General features: G+C 48.6%; 1 protein-coding gene across 2 annotated transcripts in view; it reads left to right on the top strand.

Annotated features, from left to right (window-relative positions):
* The window catches only part of SDK2 (sidekick cell adhesion molecule 2), a 246,705-nt gene that overhangs the window by 178,086 nt on the left and 45,051 nt on the right, over positions 1-23,568 (top strand). For both annotated transcript variants that reach the window (XM_074319611.1, XM_074319612.1), the window contains exons 13-24: positions 1,830-2,006; positions 2,367-2,503; positions 3,103-3,250; positions 6,909-7,049; positions 8,638-8,819; positions 9,262-9,377; positions 17,774-17,969; positions 18,170-18,268; positions 18,680-18,871; positions 20,199-20,320; positions 21,620-21,729; positions 21,819-21,969. In XM_074319611.1, coding sequence (XP_074175712.1) covers positions 1,830-2,006; positions 2,367-2,503; positions 3,103-3,250; positions 6,909-7,049; positions 8,638-8,819; positions 9,262-9,377; positions 17,774-17,969; positions 18,170-18,268; positions 18,680-18,871; positions 20,199-20,320; positions 21,620-21,729; positions 21,819-21,969 — 1,771 coding nt within the window. The remainder of the gene's footprint in view (positions 1-1,829; positions 2,007-2,366; positions 2,504-3,102; positions 3,251-6,908; positions 7,050-8,637; positions 8,820-9,261; positions 9,378-17,773; positions 17,970-18,169; positions 18,269-18,679; positions 18,872-20,198; positions 20,321-21,619; positions 21,730-21,818; positions 21,970-23,568) is intronic.

Genomic DNA, 23,568 nt, shown 5'->3' with positions numbered 1-23,568 from the left:
CTTTGGAGTTAGGAGCATGGAGCTCTAGCCACCTGAGCCACCGGGCCAGCCCCATGTCCCTTGTATTTCTAATTAGATTCACGTAACTGCTAAGGAGATTCGAGTTCAGTTGTTTTGCCACAGACACGTGTCCCAGGTGGGGGGCTACATGCTCCCTGCAGCACGGCATCCTGGGGCAAAGAATCTTATCCTGGTTGCCATAGGTTGTTTCTGAAGCAGGAAAACTTCTGCAACTAGATTTGCTTTTCAGCAAAATTCTACCCATCCCATCTATGCTGGCAAGGGTGCTTCTTTTCTAGATAGAGACGAATTGACGGTGATGACTTTTGGCGATTTGTAAATACATATAAAAAGCCTTAAAAGTTAACTGGGCAATTGCACTGCTAAGAATTTATCCTTGAGGAAGTGATTTAAAATGTATGTAAATATTTTGCTGCAGGGATGTTCATCACACGTTAACGGTAATGTCAGAAAACAAGTTGCTAAACTGGACTCCAAGTTTACGGGACCAATTATACAGCATTCGGATTTGAAGCAAAAATCATGGTGTGGAGATGTCACATTAACGGGAGTTTATGATGTTTTGTTGGGCGGAGAAAGCAAAGGATTATGTAAAAATATGCTGTATCAGTAAAATATACAATGATGGCTAACCTCTGTTGATCACTCACTATATTTCAGGCACTATCCTAAGTATGTTATATGAACCCACACAGTCTTTACAGGAACCCTATGAGGTGGGGGGTATTATTTTCCTCATGTGACAGATGGGGAAACTGAGGCACAGCAAGGTTAAGTAAACATACCCAGGATCACAAAGTTAGGTGGCCAAGGAAGCATTGGACCAGGGATTCTGACTGCAGAAGAGTATAGCACTGTGATACGTGGCCTAAAAGAGCAGGGGAGAAGATTCTAGAAGGTAGATGCTCAAAAGTTAATCATGGTTACTCTTTATGGGAACACTCTTCAGTTATTGATTCCTTTTTCCTTAATTTTTTTTTACCTGTACTTGCTACTTGTCTGATTTTGTTGTTGTTGCTGTTGTTGACTTAGGTTAAAAACATGACAGCCTCCTCCTCCCTCGCAGTCTTTCATTCTGGTAACCCAGATAGTTCTAGGACCCTATGGCTCAGGCCCACCACCCTGTCCCCACGTTGAGCAGGTGATGGGTTCTTTGCAAAGCATCTCAGTCCCCACCCCACTTGCTGTCCTGGTGCTGGGCACCTGGTCGACCTTCCCCGGGGCATGGCAGCCTGGCACCTTCCCGGAGCTGGCACCTCACGTGTGTTCATGACAATAATGGTTGTGCTTCCTCAAGAACAATTCCAGAGAAGATATTTCATATTGTCAGATGTGGGCCTGTGTGCAATTTCTCAACTCCCCTTTGTACTGACTGACCGAAGCTTAAGTGACTGTTTTGGAGACTAAAGTCGGTTTGTCACAGTGATACATTGATCAAATGATTCTCCTCATAAAACTAATTCCAAAATGTAGTCTATGCAGAAACTTTCATTCTTTTTTCCAGCTGTAATCTTTTCCCTCTTCAGAAGAATACCTTTGGCCGGCGACTTGTGCTGGCTGCTGAGCCATGGCTTGTGGCCAAAAGCAGCAAGGCTGTGACCTAGACCTGAACTGAAGGTGTAAATAACCGATGATGACTTCATGTGTTAACGCTCTTGGACGTGCATCCTTCCCTCAAGGATGATGGGCTGCAGACCTGCCAGCTGTGGCTGGGAAATCCCTTCTGCAGACCAGCCCTGGGCTGAGCACACCCCAGGAGCCCCCTACTTCCTTACCTCTCTTTACTTATTGGGTCTTCTTACTCTTAGGTACGTCTGGGAGAAGGACGGGGCCCCCCTGGGCATGGAGAGCAACCCCCGCATCCGCCTGGACAAAAACGGCTCCCTGCACATCTCGCAGACGTGGTCAGGGGACATTGGCACGTACACCTGCCGAGTGCTCTCAGCTGGAGGCAACGATTCGCGCAGTGCTCACCTGCGTGTCAGGTAAAGGCCGCCTGCCCAGGCCCCGGGCAAAAAAGGGGTAGACAGCAACGAGAGGGCTCATTTTGGCAGGCCACCGGGCTGCATGTGACCTGGGCCCACCCCCCTTCTCCCAGACACACGCAAGCATTTTTCCAAGACTTTTCCCCAGCTGAGCTGAGCTCCCTGCAACAGCAGGGCAGTCTGGGTATGGCTTTGGACAGGTGGGCTCCAGTGCCAGAGAGAATTTGCAGGTAGACGGTCCGAATCCAGGTTATGTGACTGAGCACAAGGCATCATGGAAATTCCATGTGAATCCTGGCTGCCCGTGTGTCACCTGACTCTAAACCTCACAGGTGGCCCCACCACATCTCTCTCCTCCAGGCAACTGCCTCACGCTCCTGAGCACCCGGTGGCCACTCTCAGCACCTCGGAGAGGCGGGCCATCAACCTGACGTGGGCCAAGCCCTTCGATGGAAACAGTCCCCTGATCCGCTACGTCCTGGAGATGTCGGAGAACAGTAAGGCTCACGCTCCCCTGAGCCAGGGAGGGGGCAGCGGCCGGCCGGGCTGGGTTCCAGCGCCCCCACTTCCCAGCCCTCTGCCTTTGAGCAAGCCCTACCCTCTGGAAGCCTCAGCGTCCTCATCTGTCAAATGATGGCATTTGCCCCCTGGGTCTTCGTCACAATTGAAGGAGACCACACTGGTGAGGAGCAGGACTCAGGAAAGCCTGCCACACCAGACGCCTCTGAGACGGTGGCGACTCTTTTTCTTTTTATTCTCCAAGTCCCCAAGCTGTGAACTCCAAAATTAGCAGGCATAATTTGAATGGTGTTTTAAATACAGTTTGCCTTGAGCTCATCGATTTGAGGAGACAAAAAAAAAAAAAAGGAAAAAAAAAGATGCATCTCAGTTCCCATGAGCCCTTGCTCCCTCCACAGCACCCTCTAACCCATCCCCCAACCCCACCCCCACCACATGTGGGCTACGAGGACCTAGAAAATGACAGGACCGGCCTCTTCTGCTAGCCCAAATGAGGCTGGAGCCCTGCTGGGAACAGGGGGTAGGAAGCATGGCCCCTCAAGATGCCCACCTCTGCCTCTACCCTCTCTCCCTGTAGATGCTCCATGGACCGTGCTCCTGGCCAGTGTGGACCCTGAGGCTACCTCGGTGATGGTCAAGGGCTTGGTTCCTGCGCGTTCCTACCAGTTCCGCCTCTGTGCAGTCAATGACGTGGGGAAAGGACAGTTCAGCAAGGACACGGAGAGGTAGGGAGCCGGGTTCTTCCAGGCAGGTCTTGTGACTCTGACCGAGGGAGGGGCTGCGAGGGGCTGCCTGCTGCCAAGACCAAGATGGCAGAGTGGGGCCAGACTGCCGGTAGGACCCTGGCTGGTTCTCTCGGAGCCCTCCAGGCTCAGTCTCCATGTCTATAGAATGGGTGTAAAAAGATTCACGCCCACCTCACAGGGATATGGTAAGAATTCATACTTATGAGAGCACACAAGTGAAGCGCTGTAAGCAACGCCTGCCACAGGGTAAGCACTACCCGAATTTAGTTGCCCTCTAGCTGCGAGCTAGGCAGGTTCAAAGACTTGCCTCCTTCTGCCCTGCATGCCTACGCCCACGGGCTGCCATCATTGTTAAATGGACATGCAGTGTCAGCGGGTACAGGATCTGTACAGATCTCCATACTGGGGCCGTGCATGACACCGGTCCTACTGGGCTTTCGACAAAGCTTTTTCTAAAATGATGGAAACTGAATAAAAACAGCAGGTCATCCATTTTAAAACATTACACAGCATGTTTTGAGGTGGCGAATTCTAGCCACCTCAACCCCATAAAACAAGCAGCCACTTCTAATGAGAAAGAAGACATCAAGAGCTTAGAATGACAGCGACACAAATTGCATGCACCAAAGCCAGGCGCTTCGTTCTTTATTTTTTAATGCTTTTTTTTACATTTTTTTCCAGACTTATTGAGACGTAATTGACATAGCATTGTGTAAGTTTCAAGTGTACGTGTTGAGTTGACACATCATGTATTGTAAAATGATTCCCACCATAGCATTAGCTAATATCTCCACCCCATCACATGACTGCCCTCTCTTTTTTGTGGTGAGAACACTTAAGATCTACTCTCTGAGCAACTTTCAAGCATATGATACAGTATTAGTAGCTGTGTCACCGTATAGTCACCATGCTACATTAGATCCCCAGAACTTATGAATCTTATAACTGGAACTTTGTACCCTTTGACCAGCATCTCCCCGTTTCGCTCACACCCCCAACCCTGGCTAACGACCAATCTGCTCTGTTTCTCTAACTTCAGCTTTTTTAGATTCTACATATAAGTGACATTGTGCGGCATTTGTCTTTCTCTGTCTTATTTTACTTAGCATAATGCCCTCAAGATCCATCCACAAATGACAGGATTTCATTCTTCCTCGTGGCTGAATACTATTCCATTTGTGTCTATATACATCTTGTCCTCTTTATCCATTCACTCGTTGACGGACACTTAGGTTGCTTCCATATCTGGGCTGTTGTGAATAACGCTGCAATGAACGTGGAGGTACAGAGATCTCTGTAAGATCCCATTTTCATTTCCTTTGGATATATACCCAGACGTGCGGTGGCTGGATCATACGGAAGTTCTATTTGTAATTTTTTGAGGAACCTCTATACTGTTTTCCATAATGACTGCACCAGTTTATATCCCCACCAACAGTGCACGAAGGTTCCCTTTTCATCACACCCTCACCAACACTCGTGATTTCTTGGCCTTTGAGAATAGCCACTCTGACATTGTGAGCTGCTATCCCATGGTGGTTCTGATTTGCATTTCCCTGATGATTAGTGATGTTGAGCACCTTTTTATGCACATATTGGCCATTTGTATGTCTTCTTTGGAAAAATATCTATTTCCTCTGTTCACTTTTTTAATTGATTGGTTGTCTTTTGTTTTGTTTTGTTTGCTATTGAGTTGAATGAGTTTTTTGTATATTAACCCTGTATCAGATATATGATTTGCAAATGTTTTCTCTCATTCCATGGCTTGCCTTTCATTTCGTTGATTGCTTTCGGTGCAGAAGCTTTATAATTTGCTGTTGTCCCACTTGTTTATTTTTGCTATTGCCTGTGCTTCTGATGTCATATCCAGGAAATCGCTGCCAAAACCAAAATCAAAGAGCTTTTCCCCTGTGTTTTCTTCTAGGAGTTTTTCGGTTTCAGATCCTATATCTATATCAAGTTCATTTTTCTGCGTAATGTAAGATAGGGGTCCAGTTTCATTCTTCTACATGCAGATATCCAGTTATCCCAACACCATTTATTGAAGAGATTATTCTTTCCCCCGTTGAGAAGAATTAATATTGTTAAAATGTTCGCACTACCCAAAGCCATCTGTAAATTCAACGCAATCCCTATCAAAATTCCAATGGCATTGTTTTCACAGAAATAGAAAAAAAATTCTAAAAGTTGTATAGAGCCAAAAAGACCCCAAATAGCCAAAGCAATCCTGAGAAAAAAGAAAAAAGATGGAGGCATCACGCTTCCTGATTTCAAAATATTCTACAAAGCTATAGGAATCAAAACAGTATGGTGTTGGCATAAAAATAGACACACAGAGCAAAGGAACAGAATCGAGAGCCCAGAAATAAACCCACACATATACGATCAACTAATATTTGACAAGGGAGCCAAGAATGTGCTTCACTTTTTAAAAGATGCTCTTAGGTGTATACGAGTATGCAGACCTCCGGCTTAAATTGATCATTGTGGTTTTCCACAGTTCCAGTCAGCTCTCTCTGGCTTTCACTAGGGGGATGCCACATAGGCCGTGACATTCTAACGGGAGAGAGAAGTGGCAGGTAACAGCCTAGCATGGAGAGCTGTTACAAGAGAATTTATTCATTCGTTGTTTATTGAGCACCTACTATGTGCCAGGCCATGTTTGGACCACTAGAGGTGGTGCAGGGAACAAGATGGACGTGACCCCAGTCCTTCAGAGCTCCACAATCTCAATAATAGAAGGCCTCAACTTTTAGGGGAAACCACCTGACAACTTCTCCAGTTCTTTGGGCTTCGCCATATAACACTGATTCGCCTTCTTAGTGAATCTTCGTACTAATGACCCTGAGTCAACAAGAAAGAGGTTAAATCACCCTTCCTGCAGGCTTTCCGAAGACACAGCAGTTTGCGGTGCATGCTGGAAAGCTATTCGTCAGGAAGCGAAAATATCAAAATAAACAAAAAGGGAAAGACAGCCATCAAAAATAATTAATTTTTGTTTTTAATGGATGCATGTCAGTTGTGTGAAAAATACACTGAGGTGGAACACTGTGTCCCCTGGCAACGCCAGACAAAGAAATGCACTAGCGCAGGCGTCTGGGAGCGGTGGATATGCTCGCTCTCACCCACACACCCTGTGGATCCCACGCGGCCTGCCCCGCCCCAGCCTGGGGCTCAGCTGGTGAGGAAAGGAAGCCCAGTTAAAGTACACCACCAGCTGGCACCTGGGAAGTGGGGATTTAACACTCCTGCTTCTAAAAACACTCGAATACTCATGACGGACGTCATCAGCCCCAACCGCAGCTTCTTTGACCAATGGGAAACTGAGGCCCACATCCCTCAACTACACAGAAAGTACACACATCGGTGCTTTACAGTGGTTTCAAGACTCCTATATTCATTATGTCATTTGAGCCTCTTCTAACGTAAGCAAGTGGATCTTTCTTTCACTTCTTTTACAGGTAAAGAAGCAAGATCAGAGAGATTAAGTAACTTCCCCAAAAGCACACAGCAGGTGTGCAGTCACCCAGGAACAAGGCAGTGCAGGATTCAGCCTCCTCTTATCCCATTAAAACTGTGTTTTTCCTTGAGACTAAGAGTGGAAAGGCCCACCCACTCTTTGCATTTTCCCGTCCAGGGTCTCCCTCCCCGAAGAGCCCCCGACGGCCCCGCCGCAGAATGTCATTGCTAGCGGCCGGACCAACCAGTCTATTATGATCCAGTGGCAGCCGCCTCCTGAGAACCACCAGAATGGCCTTCTCAAGGGCTACGTCATCAGGTAGGCGTGCCCAGCCCGGGGACAGGGGAGCAGCCCAGACCCAAGGGGAAAGGGATGGGGGAGGGTCGGGAGTGGATTGGAAAACAGAACAAACTCACACAGGTTCTTCTCCATCTGACAAGGATGAGCAACAAGAAATGCCTACGCTGTGGTAGGAAGGATTGAGGTTAGACGTGTAGAAGAACTTCCAGCAGTGGGAGCCTTGGAAACCACTGGGAATGGTTGAGAGACAAGATACAGTATAATTTCCTAAAAGCTGTAGGGACGGGCACGTCTGATCAGGGCTACATAGAAATAGGGCTACGGGGAGACCAGTAACTATCGAGGGGACCAGCCACCGCAGAACCAAGAATATTCCATCTCCGCCTGCTTTCCCTCGGGATGGACCACGAGTGGACAGACTACTGGGCCAAGAATTGGTCAAAAAGTGGACGTCTTTTCTTAGGTTCCTACTGCAAAGCAAAGCCCAGTTATATAGGCTTTTACATCTACATTTGACTGAGGCAACGTGGCTGGTAACCTAAAAGTGAGTTATTAGTGTTACTAAAATGTGGTATTCATCAACTAAAATTAGCACGTTACTGGAAGTTACGGAGAATACCCATCCACATTCTGAGTTCTGGCTGGCTGCACAGCGCCAGGCCAGCTCGCAGGTCTCTTTCCTGCCTGTGGACCCTCTCACAGCATTCGAATTCCCCCACGTTGGCAGGACATTTGTGTTGCTTTGGCTGCTCCGTTATCAGTTCATTTCATAGTAGGTTCTTGGTGAATCCTGAAGGGCAGGTTCTCAAAGTGTGGTCCCTGGGCCAACAGCAGCGTTTTGAGAACTTGATAGAAATGCAAATTCTCAAGTCCCACCCCTGACCTACGGAATGGGAACCTGTGTTAACAAGTCCTGCAGGTATCTTTGATGCTCCTTAAGATTCTGAGAACCACTGCTATAGGATATGATAATACATCCAAATAATGGGGGGCCTCTGATTTCCCAATAATGAGACGCTGAGGTATGGAATGCATTGTGGGCTACCCAGCCTCCAACACCTGCCTGTATATTTCCTACTTCTTCACTACCATGCGTTCTTTCTTTACCAGTACACGGTAGAAACGGGGAGAGTAGGTAGCCTTGGGTTTGTTTTTTTTCTCTCTACCTAAGTGAGTGATGGTCAAAAGAGAGAGCCAGTCTCCCAGAGGGAGAAAGAAAATGAGCCCAAGCTTTGAAGGTAGCGCCCGGTCAATGAACCCTTAGGGCTGAGACGACTGAGATCTTCCCAGAGACTCTCACTGTCGCTAGTGAGCCCTCCCACCAAGGTTCTCCTCCCCTGTTGAACGGTCTAGAGACATACCTTAGGCCGACGTTATCCAGAGAGGTAGCCACTGGTCACGTGTAGCTATATACATTAATTACAAATAAAACCACAAACTTAGTGCCTCGGTTGGACCAACCACATTTCAAGCACACCAGAGCCACACTTGCTCGTGGCTACCCTACTGGACAACACGGACATGGAACATTTCCACCACCGCCGTTTCCTGGTCACGGGCCCAAGCAGGGGGCAGGCGGCCACTACGTCCAGCTTTCTCCCCTCAGGTACTGCCTGGCCGGGCTGCCTGTTGGGTACCAGTTTAAGAACATCACGGATGCGGACGTCAACAACCTGCTGTTAGAGGAGCTCATCATCTGGACCAACTACGAGATCGAGGTGGCCGCCTACAACAGTGCCGGGCTGGGTGTCTACAGCAGCAAAGTCACGGAGTGGACGCTGCAGGGAGGTGGGCCTTCCAGCCAGTCCCAGGCTACCGTACGCTGTGCCCCGCTACCTGCTAGGGTGGGAGGACTCCGGAAACGGGGAAGCGGTGGGGGTGAGGGTGATGAAGGCAGAGGTTCCAGGGCTATAGGGACCTTTTGCAAAGTTTCACGTGAACTGGACCGTGAGACAGCTTCCGTGTAGCCTTGTACCTAAAAGCCACCCCATTTGCAGATCCATCACTTTCGTTTGTCTGTCTCTGTGAATGGGTCAGACAAGTTCTACTAAACCCAAACTAATCTACAGGAAGAGGGCATCTGAAGTCTGCAGAGCAAGGGAAGAGTGGACGGGGGAGGGGAGGGGGCACAGCAGTCTGCAGACCCCATCCCTCTGTGGTCTCTGCTTAGCTGGGCACGACAGACGGACTGTGCCCCTCCAGCCCCTCCCCCACTTCTGCTCTCCTCCAGTCCCCACAGTCCCTCCGGGCAACGTGCGTGCAGAAGCCACCAATTCCACGACCATCCGTTTCACCTGGACCGCTCCCAGCCCTCAGTTCATCAACGGCATCAACCAGGGCTACAAGGTATGTGAGGCCTGTCCTTCTCTCAAGACGAAGCCGGGAGACTCGCTGAGGGAGGCCACAGGCTGGGGACCGGGGAAGAGGGTGTCCCCTTCTGTTTCTGAAATCGCTTGTTCAAGCCACGCAGAGGCCATCTGATCAAGGCCAAGGGCACACGGGCTCTCCAAGGCCAAGTGCAGGCCGTGGGAGCATGGGTACTGCCCCTCCTGTGACCCAGTGCAAGGGGCCTTCTTAAGCACGATGCCAAACGCATAACGAGTGCTCAGAAAATGATTGTAGCAATAGTAGCAACAGAAATGTATTCGTTTGCTCGGGCAGCCATCACAAAGCACCACAGCCTGAGGGGCTTAAACAACAGGAATGAGTTTCCACACACTTCTGGAGGCCAGAAGTCCAAGATGAAGATGTGGGCAGGCTTGGTTTCTTCTGAAGCCTCTGTCCTTGGCTTGTAGGGAGCTGTCTTCTCCCTGTGTCTTCACATGGCCTCCCTCCGTACACATGTCTGTCCTGACCTCCTCTTCTTAGAAACACACCAGTCAGATTGAATCAGGACCCACCCTGACGGCCTCATTGTAACTTAATTGCCTCTTCAAAGAACAGACTCCAAGTATAGTCACATTCTGGGGGGTCCTGGGCGTTAGAAATTCAACATATAAATTGAGGGAGAAGCAATTCAGCCCATAACAAGCCAGAGTAGTGGTGATGTTGGTGGTAGGAAATCTGCTATAATTGCAACTGCACTGTAAGTCAGGACTTCTCAACTGTCCCCTACTAGAACCCAGACCTTGGATCCCATCCCTGGTCTTCCCTCTCACCGCACAAGCGCCGAGCAGACCTCCCTAAGAACTGGACATAGACGTGGTCTATGTCACGTTGACATCCAGGCCCCAGCAGCTTGGGGCAGGTCAGAAGAGGCGGTCGGCTCCCTCCAGATGTGGGAGGGGAGGCAGAGTATTTGAGGGGAGTGCCACCAGGAAGCCAGACGTGAAGGGGAGAGAACTATAGTCTGGCTTTGAGCCCAGGGATCTGGGGACCTCAAGGTCACCATAGATACTTCCAGAAGGTTCCCGCATCCCCTCTGTGCCGTGTCTGCACGTCAACCAAGATTATTTCTAGGACTAGCAGCTTTGGGCATTATTATTGCAAGTTGCGGGTGGCCGGGCAGGAAGGGACTGAGATTAAGTCACGAAGAGATGGGCCAGAGCCACACACACCCCAGCTACAGCGCTCTCGCTCCCGGCTGGCAGGGCACCAAAGCCAAGCGGCTATCCTGGGGCAGGGTGCTGTGGCTGCATGCTGGCAGCGTTGGCTGGGAAAGTCTGCTAATTGGGACTCTGGGGGAAGGCCTGCACCATGCTAAGCAGCAGAGAAGCTGAGCAAGGGACAATTAGCATCTTGCTACCAATTCTAAGTGTTCTTTCACATGTGGGAGGGCTGGGCTGCAAAATTCTAAAGCCGACAACTCCCTCCCGGAGGGCCAAGAAGGTCAGCCAAGTGGCCAGGACAATTAGGGCAGCGACCCATTATGACCCAGACAAGAGGAAGCTGCAGAAGCCCACCGACTCCCACGCCTGGTCGGTGCCCAGACCCCAGTAGCTACTTGATAAAAGTCAGTGGGAATGAATTGCCCAGATATTTTGAGCACAGGAGCTGGCAGAAAAGTGAGACGAGCTCACCCTCACTGGGCACTTCCAACGTGCCAGATGGGATGTGAGGGTTACGCTCACGCGCTTCTCCCACGCAAGCTGGACAGGAGCCCTGAGAAGTATTATTATCATCACCCCATTTTACAGAAGAACAAACTGAGGCATGAGAGACAAGTAACTTTCTCAAAGTCAAAGTACCTGCAAAGCTCAGATTCAAACTCTAGAGCCTGCACGTTTTCTTGCATTAAAAAGAAAACGTGTCCTATGAGTTAATTGTAAAATAATTAAGTATAACTTGATTTTTTTTCTCAGTCCAGATGGATATGAATAGGGATTCTGTTTCTTGCTTCTTTGGCCTTCAGTATCACACGGAGGAAAAAGCAGTAATTGTCCCTTGCATATACCTCCAGTGAGAATGGACTTTTTTCCCTTTTTAATTGTGAAAAAATTCCAAATATTTGCAAAATTAGAGAGAGGGACACCTATATATATATCCCTGGCTTCGACCGTTACCAGCTCACAGCCAAATGTGTTCCATCTATTCTCTTACCCTCTGCCTCTCCCCTGGAATGTTTTAAAGCAACTCCCAGGATTATATCATTTCATCCATAAATATTTCTGTCAAGAAATATTATAAAGTCTCTGTTTAAAACATTACCGTTATCGTGCCTAAAAATATCAACAGTCCCTTTAACATCATCAGACATTTAGTTGGCGTTTATATTTCCCTGATTGCCACGTTATTTCTTTTACTAATTGGTCTATTTGCTTCAGGGTCAAAATGAGGTTCACACCACTGCGCTTGGTTGGTTTTTTTTTTTTTGGTTTTTTTTAAGGTCTCAGTTGAAGCTATAGATTCTCTCTCTCTTCTCTTTCTATTGTTCTTTTTCTAGTAATTGTCTGAGTAAAGAATCTTAGTCATTTGTACTATAGAACTTTCCAGTCTGGATTTTGCTGATTACATCCCTGTGGGGTCATTTAACACATGCCTCTGAAAACAGTATTTGCAATAAATTGAAACATAGGACTAGAGGCCTGATCAGATTCAGATTTGATTTTTTTTCCCCCCGAAATATTACTCCCTAGATGGCATTGTGTATTTTCATCAAAAGGCATAAAGTGTAGCTGTCTCTTACTATGGCGAGATGACGGTTGGCCATCCTCGTATGATCTGTTATTTCAATAGGGGTTGCAAAATTGAGACAGTCTAATGTTATCATTTTGTCTTGATTTGTTAGCTGAAATACTTTACAAAAAAAAAAAAAGGAATTTTTCTCCTTCCCAACTTTTTGGTTACCCAAAGTTATAGGTCATCTAGGAAAAGCATCATGTACGCTCAGTTCTTTTCCATTACTGGCCAATTTTCAGAATAATGAATTGGTTCCTTAGCATCTTCTAAGGGGACAGATGAGTTTGGATTGGGGTGGGTTAGGCATCTTTTTGGTTTTGTTTTTAGTAGTATTGTATACTTAAGGATGTTTTTAACCCCTCTGGTGTGTTTCAGTCCACTGTCGTTATTATTCTTACTGATGGCAAGTTGATCCATCGTTGGCCTTTTCACGTTGACTCATGAAACCTTTTGACATAGCCCCAATAGTCTTCGATAGCTTCGCTGCTGTCCAGGACGACAAGGCGGCCCAAACTATCTACATTTCCTGCACCATGCCTGGGGTCAGCTGTGTCTTTGAGGAGTCTTTGTTCCTTTCGTAGGAAATGATAGTTAGATCTAGGCCCTGTTAACGGACAGCTAGGAAATATGTTGGTTTTTATTTGTGTGTTTTTTTGTGTGTGGTTTTTGTTGTTGTTGTTGTTGTTGTTTTAATTGGGGAACAATGTGTTTTTCCAGGACCCATCAGCTCCAAGTCAAATCGTTGTTTTCAATCTAGTTGTGGAGGGCACAGCTCACTGGCCCATGTGGGAATCAAACCAGCGACGTCAGTGCTATGAGCACTGCGTTCTAACCAACTGAGCCAACGGGCTGCCCTGTTTGGTTTTTGGTTTTTTAAGATAAAACACATACCGATACTTTCCAAGTCGATTTCAAGGACTACAAGCTATTTAACGATCTCTTTGGTCTTTTGTCTGTATCTCTTTTCTCCACACTGAAAATCCAGTTCCCACGACACCAACATAATTACCCACCTACTCTATCCCACAAACACCCACGGTTGCAGAATACTAATATCAACACTTAGATTACTGAAAATAGTTTCAGATCACTGGAAGGTCTTTTTGTTCTTAGGGTGTGTACCATCACTGGGCTGCAAAGTCCTTTAAAATAGTTTTTCACTGTATAATTTTGCTGCAACTCAATTCACGGTTAGGTTCATTTGTTTCATTTTGGTTTCGATTTTTAGGGATTGATTTTTGTAATTTAATTCCATTCTGTAATTATGTAGCATATTTGCATGGCTCCAAAGTAAATTCAGAGAAAATCAGCCAAATTCTGGTCCTTCCCCTCCTCCATAAGTTTGACTTCTTTTTGTTTTGGTTTATCCTTACATTTCTTCAACTTAAGCAAGTACATACCACGTGGTATGATCAAAAAATACAGTGAATGTTTAAATTTTTAAAAATTTATTACAGTAAAAGACACAGTGCCATTAATCTCCCTTGCTTCAAACACACTTATCCCATCGTTCTTGCCACTTTCTGAAGCAGTTCTGGAAGTCCTCTTTCGTGAGTGTCTTTAGTTGTCCTGTCCTGGCTGCCTCAAGGTCCTGAATCAATTCAAAATGTTTACCTTTCATGGTCATTTTGACTTTGGGGAAGAGCCAGAAGTCACGTGGTGCCAGATCCTGTGAATAAGGTGAATGAGGACACACCGTAATGTTTTTATTTCACAGAAATTGCCGTACCAGACGCGATGTGTGACATGGAGCTTTTTCGTTGTGATCACAAAATACGGTGAATGCTGCTGCCGCGTGCCATCCAAGGGAAAGGCAGGGATCTCCAATATGGGAAGTGGCACATCGAACCTTAGTAACAGTGTGACAAGTTTCAACTTGTTCAGTGCAGTCAGTTGGGTGTGAGCTACGGTTGAGAGAAGGTATGTTTTAAAGTGTGCTGTACGTCATTCTCCATCATGACAATGCTCCGTGTCACACATCACTTCGGATATATGGCAATTCTGTCAAATAAAAATATTATGGTGTGTCCTCATCCACCTTATTCACTGGATCTGGCACCGTGCAACTTCTGGCTCTTCCCCAAAGTCAAATTATTCAGGACATCGAGGCAGCCACGACAGTGCAACGAAAGACACTCATGAAAGAGGACTTCCAGAACTGCTTCAGAAAGTGGCGAGAACAATAGCATAAGTGTGGTCAAAGTGAGGTGGAGTATTTTGAGAGGGATTAATAGGAATGTGTCTTTTATCATAATAATTTTTTTTAATTTAAATGTTCACCATATTGTTTTATCACACCTCATACATTTATAAAGGTATATCCTTCCCTTCTTGGATAAAGGACAGCGTACTCTACACACTTTCTCCATCTTGCTTCTTTATTTATGTTATATCCTGGAAATCACTCCACAGGAGTGAATAGATATTCCTTGTTCCTTTTTTCACATCTGTATCACACTCCATTGTGTGAATCTCCCATAGTTTAGTCCACCTGTTCCCTAGTGAAGACATTTTTGTTGTCTCCAATCTTTTACCATAACAAACATTTCTGCAGTGAATAGCTTTGTGCATACATCTTTTCATATTTGCACATATAACTTTGGAATAGATTCTTAGAAATAAGATTTCTGGGTCAAAAGATGAATGTGTATATAATTTTGCTACTATGGCCAAATACCCCGATTATATGTTCTTTCTAATTTTGTACTTTAATTTTTTAACAAGAAATAAATTTACATGATTCAAACACATATAAAAAGATAAGTATATAGCAGCAATCCTCCATACCCCACCCAGTTTCTCATCTGCCTGGTTCTATTACACACAACCCCAAAACTCTCCACACTCCAGGTAACCACTGTTGTTAATTTCTTACATAGCCTTCCAGGATATTCTACGTGAATCCATCCAAATGCAGAGAGACAGACAGAGATAGAGAGGGAAAGGCAAAGAGAGTGGGAAAGAGAATTTCCCTTACTTTTTTTTTTAATTCCAGTAGCTAGCAGGCCATATATACCATCCCAACCCTGTAATGTACTGCTTCTTTCTACCAGGTAGCTCTGACTGGCCTATATAATAGCCTGAGGCTCAGAGACATTGAGTGAGTTTCCCAGGGTCACACAGTAAGTGACAGAACTAGGCTCTCTCCCTCTTTCTCTCCACTTTGGCTGCACATTCTGCCCTCCCTACACACACACATACCACACACCACCTGTGCTTATAGGGTTGCCTCCTTGGGCCTCTGCCCTCTCAAAGGGAGCTGACTGTCCCAGAATCTACGTCTGATGCTCCTCCCCTAGCACACACCCACCCACGCATCCCAGCCATGCCCAGGCAACCCAGTCTGCTTAGAATCCAAGACCGAGGACCTAACAGAGTAAATCCACACTGACCCCAAGGAACAAGGACATCACAGAGCTGGCCAGGAGAACCCCTGACACTCAGCTGGCACCTGTGTGCACCTCAGGAGGCCATGGTCTTCATCAGAGGTCTTGGGTCCACAAATCTGAAGCCAGTGGTGGGCCCTCGTGCAAGTTACTCAGCCGTCCCAAACCTCAGTTCCTTTTCTGTAACAGCATAGGACAATGGTCCCCATCCAGTCCTCACTGTGATGTTAGAATGGAACTGGTCGGTGATGGACGTAACCCATCACCTACTGTGTGCCAGGCACACAGTAGGACCTCAATAGATGGGAGCCCTGTTGTGTACTTGCTGGAGCCCTGAGTTTCCATCCCACACAGGCTCGGAGTCCGGCTCCTTTCAGGCAACAGAAGGTGCACGAAGCAATTCTATTGTCTTCCTGGCCCCAAGGAGAGGGCTCTTAACCCTAAGCCTCCTTCTCTTCAGATGCAGCTAGAAAAGGACAAGTGGCTCAAATCCCATAGTAAATATTTTGACTCAGCCACAGTCCTGCCGCCATCTTGGGCTCCAGGCCTAGAAGTGTCGGATGGTGAAGTCTGTCCTGATGCCACAGACCACACTGCCAGTCCACTGTGCGCTTCTTCTGGGCCATTTTTAATGCAGTTCCCCATGATACTGTTCTAAGGCACCTGCAAAGACACTCTGTCCTACATGTTTTTAAAGTGGTAGAAAGTGTGATTGACCGACACCCAATAAAATAATATTTACCCGGATTTTTGCCCTTGCTGGGGAACGCACCACACAATTAATTCTAACGGCGTAATTAATTCAAATTTGCATTAATTACATTAAATTAAAACATTAAACTTGTTTCTTCATCTACTCCCAAGAAGTTCGGCAATTTAATTGCTATGAAACAAGATAACTGAAAATAAGGAGGATATTTAACATACTTATTAAATGCCACTTAGTAATTCTGATTAGTATTTTTAGGGTCTAATTAGTATCTAATTAACTTGCTATAGGCTATCTTTTCACAATACCAATTAAATTTCAAAACACTCTTTTATAAACACGTGGCCATGAAAGGAGAAGATTCAGCATTGTTATAGGCGTGAGTTAATCAGGAGACATCACATAGTATTGTTTATAAATATCCATGCTTACTAAAACTCATCAAGTGTTGCTTTTCACCATTAATTGCTATTTAATCAACTTCAAATAGATGAGGAAATCTCTGGGACCAGCTGTCATTGTTGGTGACAGATGAAGGACCCAGAAAACAAGAGGGTGAGGTGAGGGATCAAGAGGTGAGAAGAAGAGGAAGGGGAGGCAGGAAGCTGACGCAGTTATGAGTGGTGCGTGTAGAGGGGAGATTAGACAACAAGCAATGTGAATTTCCTGACAGGGCTTTCTTGCTGAAGCTCCAACTCTAGGTGATGCTTAACATTGAAATCCCAGCTTGGAACCAATTTAAAAGAATAAGACTTATCCACTCACCAAAGTTCCAGCCCTATGGGAGAACTCCAAAGGAGAAGCCACCGCAGCCCAGACGGAGAAAAATGTAAGAGGCCAGGTGTTAGAATCAGAGACCCTCAGCTTCCTACTACCGTGTTTCCCCGAGAATAAGACCGGGTCTTACATTAAGTTTTGCTCCAAAAGACACATTAGGGCTTATGTTCAGGGGATGTCCTCTTGAAAAATCATGCTAGGGCTGATTTTCCAGTTAGGTCTTATTTTCAGGGAAACACGATACCTGTGTGATGTAGAATAAGTCACTCAGCCTCTTTGAGCCTCAGTTTCCTCATCTGTTATAAAACAGGGCCGACTTCAGGGTGTCCAACCTGTGCTCAGGGCTGCACACTCAAAAGGACCTCATGCTTGATTAAATTCTCTGCTGTCGTCGTCTTGAAATTCGTGATCATTTTTGCACAAGGAGACCCTCCATTTTCCTTGTGCACCAGACCGTGCAAATTATGTCACCGATCTTGCTAAAATACTTCCCTTGTGGGGTCGCTGTGGGGATCCAGCGAGAGGTGAGTCACGGAAAGCCCCCAGCATGATGCCTCGCAGCCACGGAGTAAACGGAGCTGCAGACCAGTGAGCTCCCTCGAGGACAGGTGCTCCACTCCCTGCAGGAGGGTCATCAGGGACCTGGGCTCCTGGACACGCTCTGTCCATTGGCACCGCCTGCCTGAGAGCACATGGCCTCTTCTGGAACATTCTTCCTGCCCTACCTGAATTGCTTGCTGGCCTCTCCGCAGCTGATCGCCTGGGAGCCCGAGCAGGAAGAGGAGGTTACCATGGTAACTGCCCGGCCCAACTTTCAAGACAGCATCCATGTGGGCTTCGTGTCTGGCCTGAAGAAGTTCACCGAGTACTTCACATCCGTGCTCTGCTTCACCACTCCCGGGGATGGGCCTCGCAGCACCCCCCAGCTGGTGCGCACCCATGAGGATGGTAGGCACCACTCAGCCCTGTAGTCTGCCCCCACCCACCCACCCAATGAAAGGCCAGGCTGGGCACTCCAGACACAGGGCGGTCCTGGTCTAGCCTCTCTTCCTGGCGTACCCCTGGAACACTGTGGGCTGTCTTGCAAACAATGGTCTCTCTCTAGTTCTAACTGACATTGGATGGGGTGGGGTCCTTTTGGGGGACAGTGCCTGGGCCTGTGGGACACCTGAGCTTCAGTGAAATCCTGGACACCTCGCTGAAGGTCAGCTGGCAAGAGCCGGGGGAGAAGAATGGCATCCTCACAGGTAGGCACTGCGGTGGCACTGAGCCGGGGCGAGGAAGAGGTCATCTAGTCTATCCCCCTGCCTTCAACCTAGCGTCCATCCAAAGCCTCCCGGCAGCCGCTCTTTCTTAGAAAGTACTCAGAGAAGGCTCTCGGCCCCTCCACTCCATAACACATCCCAGGTCTTCAGCCGCGGGCTTCAAGTGGCCGCCACAATCACTTGCTCCCCCTCCTGCAATCCCCACCCAACGAATGGAGGCATCCGACCAAGGGTACACCTGGGGCGCAGGCACGATGCTTCCACCTCCCTTGGCCCAAAGCTCCCAATGTGTATCTAACTGACAGAATAGTGAAGAAGTGAGAAGTAGAGCAGAAGGGCCAAGGCCAGCTTATGGCCACAGCCAAGCTCATGCCACAACTGGGGTCTCCCCAGGGTACCGGATCTCCTGGGAAGAGTATAATCGAACCAACACCCGCGTGACACACTACCTGCCCAACGTGACCCTGGAGTACCGCGTCACGGGCCTCACTGCGCTCACCACCTACACCATCGAGGTGGCCGCCATGACCGCCAAGGGCCAGGGCCAGGTGTCGGCCTCTACCATCTCCTCCGGGGTGCCTCCAGGTAGGTGCACCTGGAAGGGAGGTCCCTTCTCTTTCAGGAACGTTGGCTTTCTTCCCACAGAGCTCTCCCTTCCCTCGGGTTCGTGGCCCCTTGGGGCCTCCCCAGAGCAGGCTATTTCACTAGGTGGGCTCACAGCTTCTTCCTCCCATGGCTCTCAGAAAAGCACAGGTCCCTACAGGACCCCACCCTGTCTCATTCACCCACTGTCCTTCCCTCCACTTCCCCATCCACACTACATTCCACACCAGGCAGCGGTACCTGTGATGCAGGGGAATAAGTCTCACTGTCACCCAGAAAGTCCAAATAGGATTCCCACCAGTGGAAGTGTGGGTTGGGGAGGGGGTCAGAGCAGGGAGGGAACAATCTTAAACCTGGCATGAAAAGCAAGCTGAGATCTGCTCTCAACTCTAACTTCTGCCAAGCTCTGCAACCTTAAGCAAGCCATGGCCCCTCTGTGCCTCAGTTTCCCCATCTGTATCCATGGGGAGATGGATTAGATCATAATGTGGTCCTGTCTGGATCCGTGAGGCTGTGCTTGTGGGACCTGGCGAGACTCCTCAACCTTCCCACTGAGGTGGCTGAGGTCCCCAAGCTTTAGTCGACCCCAAGTGATAATAACTGGAGCACTGACCAATGTTTCTGTACTGCTCACACAGCTCGGAGCTAAGTGCTTTACGTACATCAACTCACTTAATCCCTGAGGTAGGCGGTATTATTATCATCTCCGTTTACTGAGGAGGACCCTGGGGCACAGAAAGGTTAGGCTACGCCCAAGACACAGCTTGGAAGCAGTGGAGTTGTAGTCCCACTCCGATGGCCCGATTCTGGAATCTTGTACTCTTCCTGTTCACTCTGAACCCCAAGGTTCTTGGTCAGAAAACAGGGGCTGCCTCCTGCCCCCACCCCTCTGTCTCGTCTCCCTGGGCCAGTATTGGGTTCGGGAGGGGTGTAATGGAGCTTGTATAGTTGGAGAGGACGGATAACTTTGCTTCCTTTCTGAGCCCAGCTTGTTTTGTGCGGCGTCCGTGAGCATCTCACGCACACCCAGACCCTAGGAGAGGAAGCCCTTGTGTGCCCAGCCTCTGCTTCCTGCCCTGGGAGCCTCCCCTGGGCCCTGGGAGGACCTCTCCACCCCTAAGCCTGCCTCAGGCCCCTGGTAGGAATGCTGCGAGCTGTGGGTACAGAGACGAGAGCCGTGTTCACGGGGTGAAGCCAGGTTTCTAGGAAAAGTGTGACACAGCACCCTCTGTGCCCAGAGAGTCCTGTTCCATGTAGAAGGATGTCCTTCTCAGGCCACCACCTTTCCCACCCTGTCTTCCTTTTCCAGAACTGCCAGGGGCCCCCACCAATCTGGGCATTTCCAATATTGGCCCCCGCTCCGTGACCTTGCAGTTCAGGCCAGGCTACGATGGGAAAACCTCCATCTCCCGCTGGCTGGTGGAGGCCCAGGTAAGGCCTGTCGGAGGGGAACTCTGGAGCCCAGGCAGCCCACTTCCAGCTTTGCACCTGCCCCTCTCTTGGGTGCAAAATCGTGTGTCTTTACATCTGTGTGAATTTTCGCATGCAACAATCAAGTGGCCAAACACAGAAAAATGCCCATGTTTCCAATTCTGTCTCCACCTCTATCTCTATCTCACCTGTACACACACACACACACACACACATGTGTGCACATGCACACCAACCCCCTCGGGTCAGGGTGGTTACTGGCTGCCCGAAAAAAGTATTAATAACTAGCCCATCCCCTCACTTCTCTCCGTTTTGGCAACCATTAGCCTGTTCTGTATGTCTGCGGGTCTGTTCCTGTTTTGTGTATTCATTTGTTCTGTTTTTTAGATTCCACATATAAGTGCAATCGTTTGGTATTTGTCTTTCTCTGACTTATTTCAGTTAACGTAATAGCCTCTAGGTCTATCCCTGTTGTCACAAATGGCAAGATTTCATTCTTTTTTATGGCTGACTAGTATTCCATTGTATATATGAACCACCTCTTCTTTATCCACTCATCTATTGATGGACAATCTAGATTGATTACATATCTTGGCTGTTACTGGTGATGCCGCAGTGAACAGAGGGGTGCATATATCTTTTCAAATTAGTGTTTTGTATTTCTTCGGATAAATACCCAGTGGAATTGCGGGGTCATAATGTAGTTCTATTATTAATTTCTTGAGGAACCTCCATACTGTTTTCCATAGTGGCTGCACCAATTTGCAATCCCAGCAACAGTGCACGAGGGTCCCCTTTTCTCCACATCCTCACCAGCACTTATTTGTTAATTTATCGATGAGAGGCCTACAGCCCTTTAAACCCGTGAGTCTCAGCCTTAGCTGCACCAGAGGGGCCTTTAGAAGTTCCAGTGCCTGGTCCCACCCCCAGAAATCCTATTTCTGATTTAGCTGGAGGTTTAGAAGCGTAGCCGGGTATCCAGGAGGATCGCCTGGGAGCTCCTTGAACACAGATTCCTGGGCTCCAGCCTCAGGTGACCCACCAGGTCTAAGACGGGGCATAGGAGTGAGTTTATAACAGATTATGACGCAGGAGGACTCGGGGCCGCGCATAAAGTCACGTTTAAGGACCTGGAAAGATGGCGGCCCCATCTGGTTCCCACCAGCTGAGCCCTGGGGTTTATTTGAGTCCAGGCCTTCGCTGGGCAGGGCTTGTTCTTCTGAGAAGCTGGGGCTCAGAGCACCCCGTCTCAGGCCCCGTGGCAGGCAGGACAGATCTAAGGGTGTCTCCCGTCTCCAGGTGGGTGTCGTCGGGGAGGGAGAGGAGTGGCTGCTGGTTCACCAGCTCACCAACGAGCCTGACGCCCGCTCCATGGAAGTACCTGACCTCAACCCCTTCACCTACTACAGGTAACGGGGCAGCAAGGGAGGCGCTGCCGAGCTGGGGCGGGCGTTGGGCCTGGGGCCGCCCTCACCCTCTTGCTTACCCCCCCACCCAGCTTCCGCATGCGCCAGGTGAACATCGTGGGCACGAGCCCACCCAGCCAGCCTTCTAGAAAGATCCAGACCCTCCAGGCGCCCCCGGACATGGCCCCCGCCAACGTAACCCTGCGCACGGCCAGTGAGACCAGCCTGTGGCTCCGCTGGATGGTGAGGCTGCAGGAGGGCAGCGGGGTAGGGTGTCCCCCGGATTCTTGTCACCTGCAAAGGTCTCATTCCCTCCAAGGGGCCACATCAAAGGGGCATCCACCGGAATACCTATTGGTCCTTTGTCTCTTTTGCACACCTTGCACCTGGGAAGGTGCCTGATAATCAGTCGTAGCCAAATGAACAAACACCTGACGTGAGGAGGAGCCCAGAAAAAAGTGTTTGTTGAGCATTGCCCTGTGCCAAGCATTTTGCATTTGTTTCTTCCATTTACTCCTCCCACTAATCCTGCAGAGGACACATTATTATCCCAATTTACAGCTTAAAAAAAAAAAGAATAAAAAGAAGGCTCAGAGAGGTGAGGAATTCACCCATAGCCACACAGCTCCCAGGGGTGGGTCTGAGATTCGGACATAAGTTGTTTTATTACACGGCATTGGAGTGCAGGGCTGCTTCTGAGGTTGAGGAGCAAGTGACAGAGGGGCCGTTCGGCTCTCAGACGTTCCCCACAGATCAGGGTTGTCACTATCCCAGGTGACCCTGCACGAGAAAATAATACTAGTATGCTGAAGGCGTCTCTCCCGCCAGGTACTGTTCTGAGTGCTTTATTCAAAGTCAGGTCTTGAACCCTCTCCACAAGCTTGTGACAGCGGAGTGACCCTGGCCCCCTCTTTACTGAGGAAACTGGGGCAGAGAGAGATGGAATATCAAGTCCCCCCACGTCCTCCCACACCCCGTAGTTTACAAAAGGGCTCAGATACCCAACCCGGGGAGTCTGGCCCCAACAAGTTACTATCTTAACCACTGGGCCCACTGCCATCCCATCTTCTGGGGAACAGGAGAGACCTTTTCTCCCCTGGGACGGCATTTCCCGGCATGGATACCACAAAGCAACAATCCAAGAGGTGCTCGGAGCAAATGGGAATTCTTAGACAGATGTGGAAACAACGCCCCATACCCCACGCATTAGAGAATCCAGGACACCAGCTTTCGGAAGAGCCCTCCTGACTCTGCTTCCCCAGGCCCATTGGGCCACACACTCTTTTTTGTTTCCATGTCAGATCTCACACAAGTTGCAAAACACAACTTGCGAAACGCCACAGTGTGGGTGGGTTTACAGAAAGCCATGACTGCCTTTCACTTACGTAGACAGCCTGGTAAACATGCTAGTGGCACCATCGGCCCTGGACAATCATTAGTTATTCATTGCGACTCCCCTCCCAGGGTGGCTGGCACGAGCAGAGCTGTGTCTCAGGCCAGCCCCAGGCTTGCAGCCTTGTTACTGTGTGACTGCTGGCTTTTCCGCCCCTCCTCTCCCAGGCTCTGCTCCTCTCCCTATAATCTCCTGTATCTCACTTTAAAGTTACCAAATACCAAAGGCTAAAAAGTCTGATCCTGGGGGTGGGGGTGGGGTCAGGAAGGGGAATAAAAGGCACTTGCTACACCATGCAGGGCCCTGGGCATCTGGAGTCCTGCTCAGTGGTACACGGCCCATTACCTTTCCTTAGCAGGTAAGGGAGCGTGCACTCAAGCAAGGCCCATCTCAAGTTTTCAGGCCCATCGATTGCTGTATAATGGTCTCTGGTCTGCTTCACTAAGTGT

The sequence above is a fragment of the Rhinolophus sinicus genome, linkage group LG15, assembly GCF_036562045.2.
Source record: "Rhinolophus sinicus isolate RSC01 linkage group LG15, ASM3656204v1, whole genome shotgun sequence".
Lineage (NCBI taxonomy): Eukaryota > Metazoa > Chordata > Mammalia > Chiroptera > Rhinolophidae > Rhinolophus > Rhinolophus sinicus.
The sequence above is the reverse complement of the archived record's forward strand: the minus strand, read 5'-3'. Positions and strand labels throughout refer to the sequence as shown.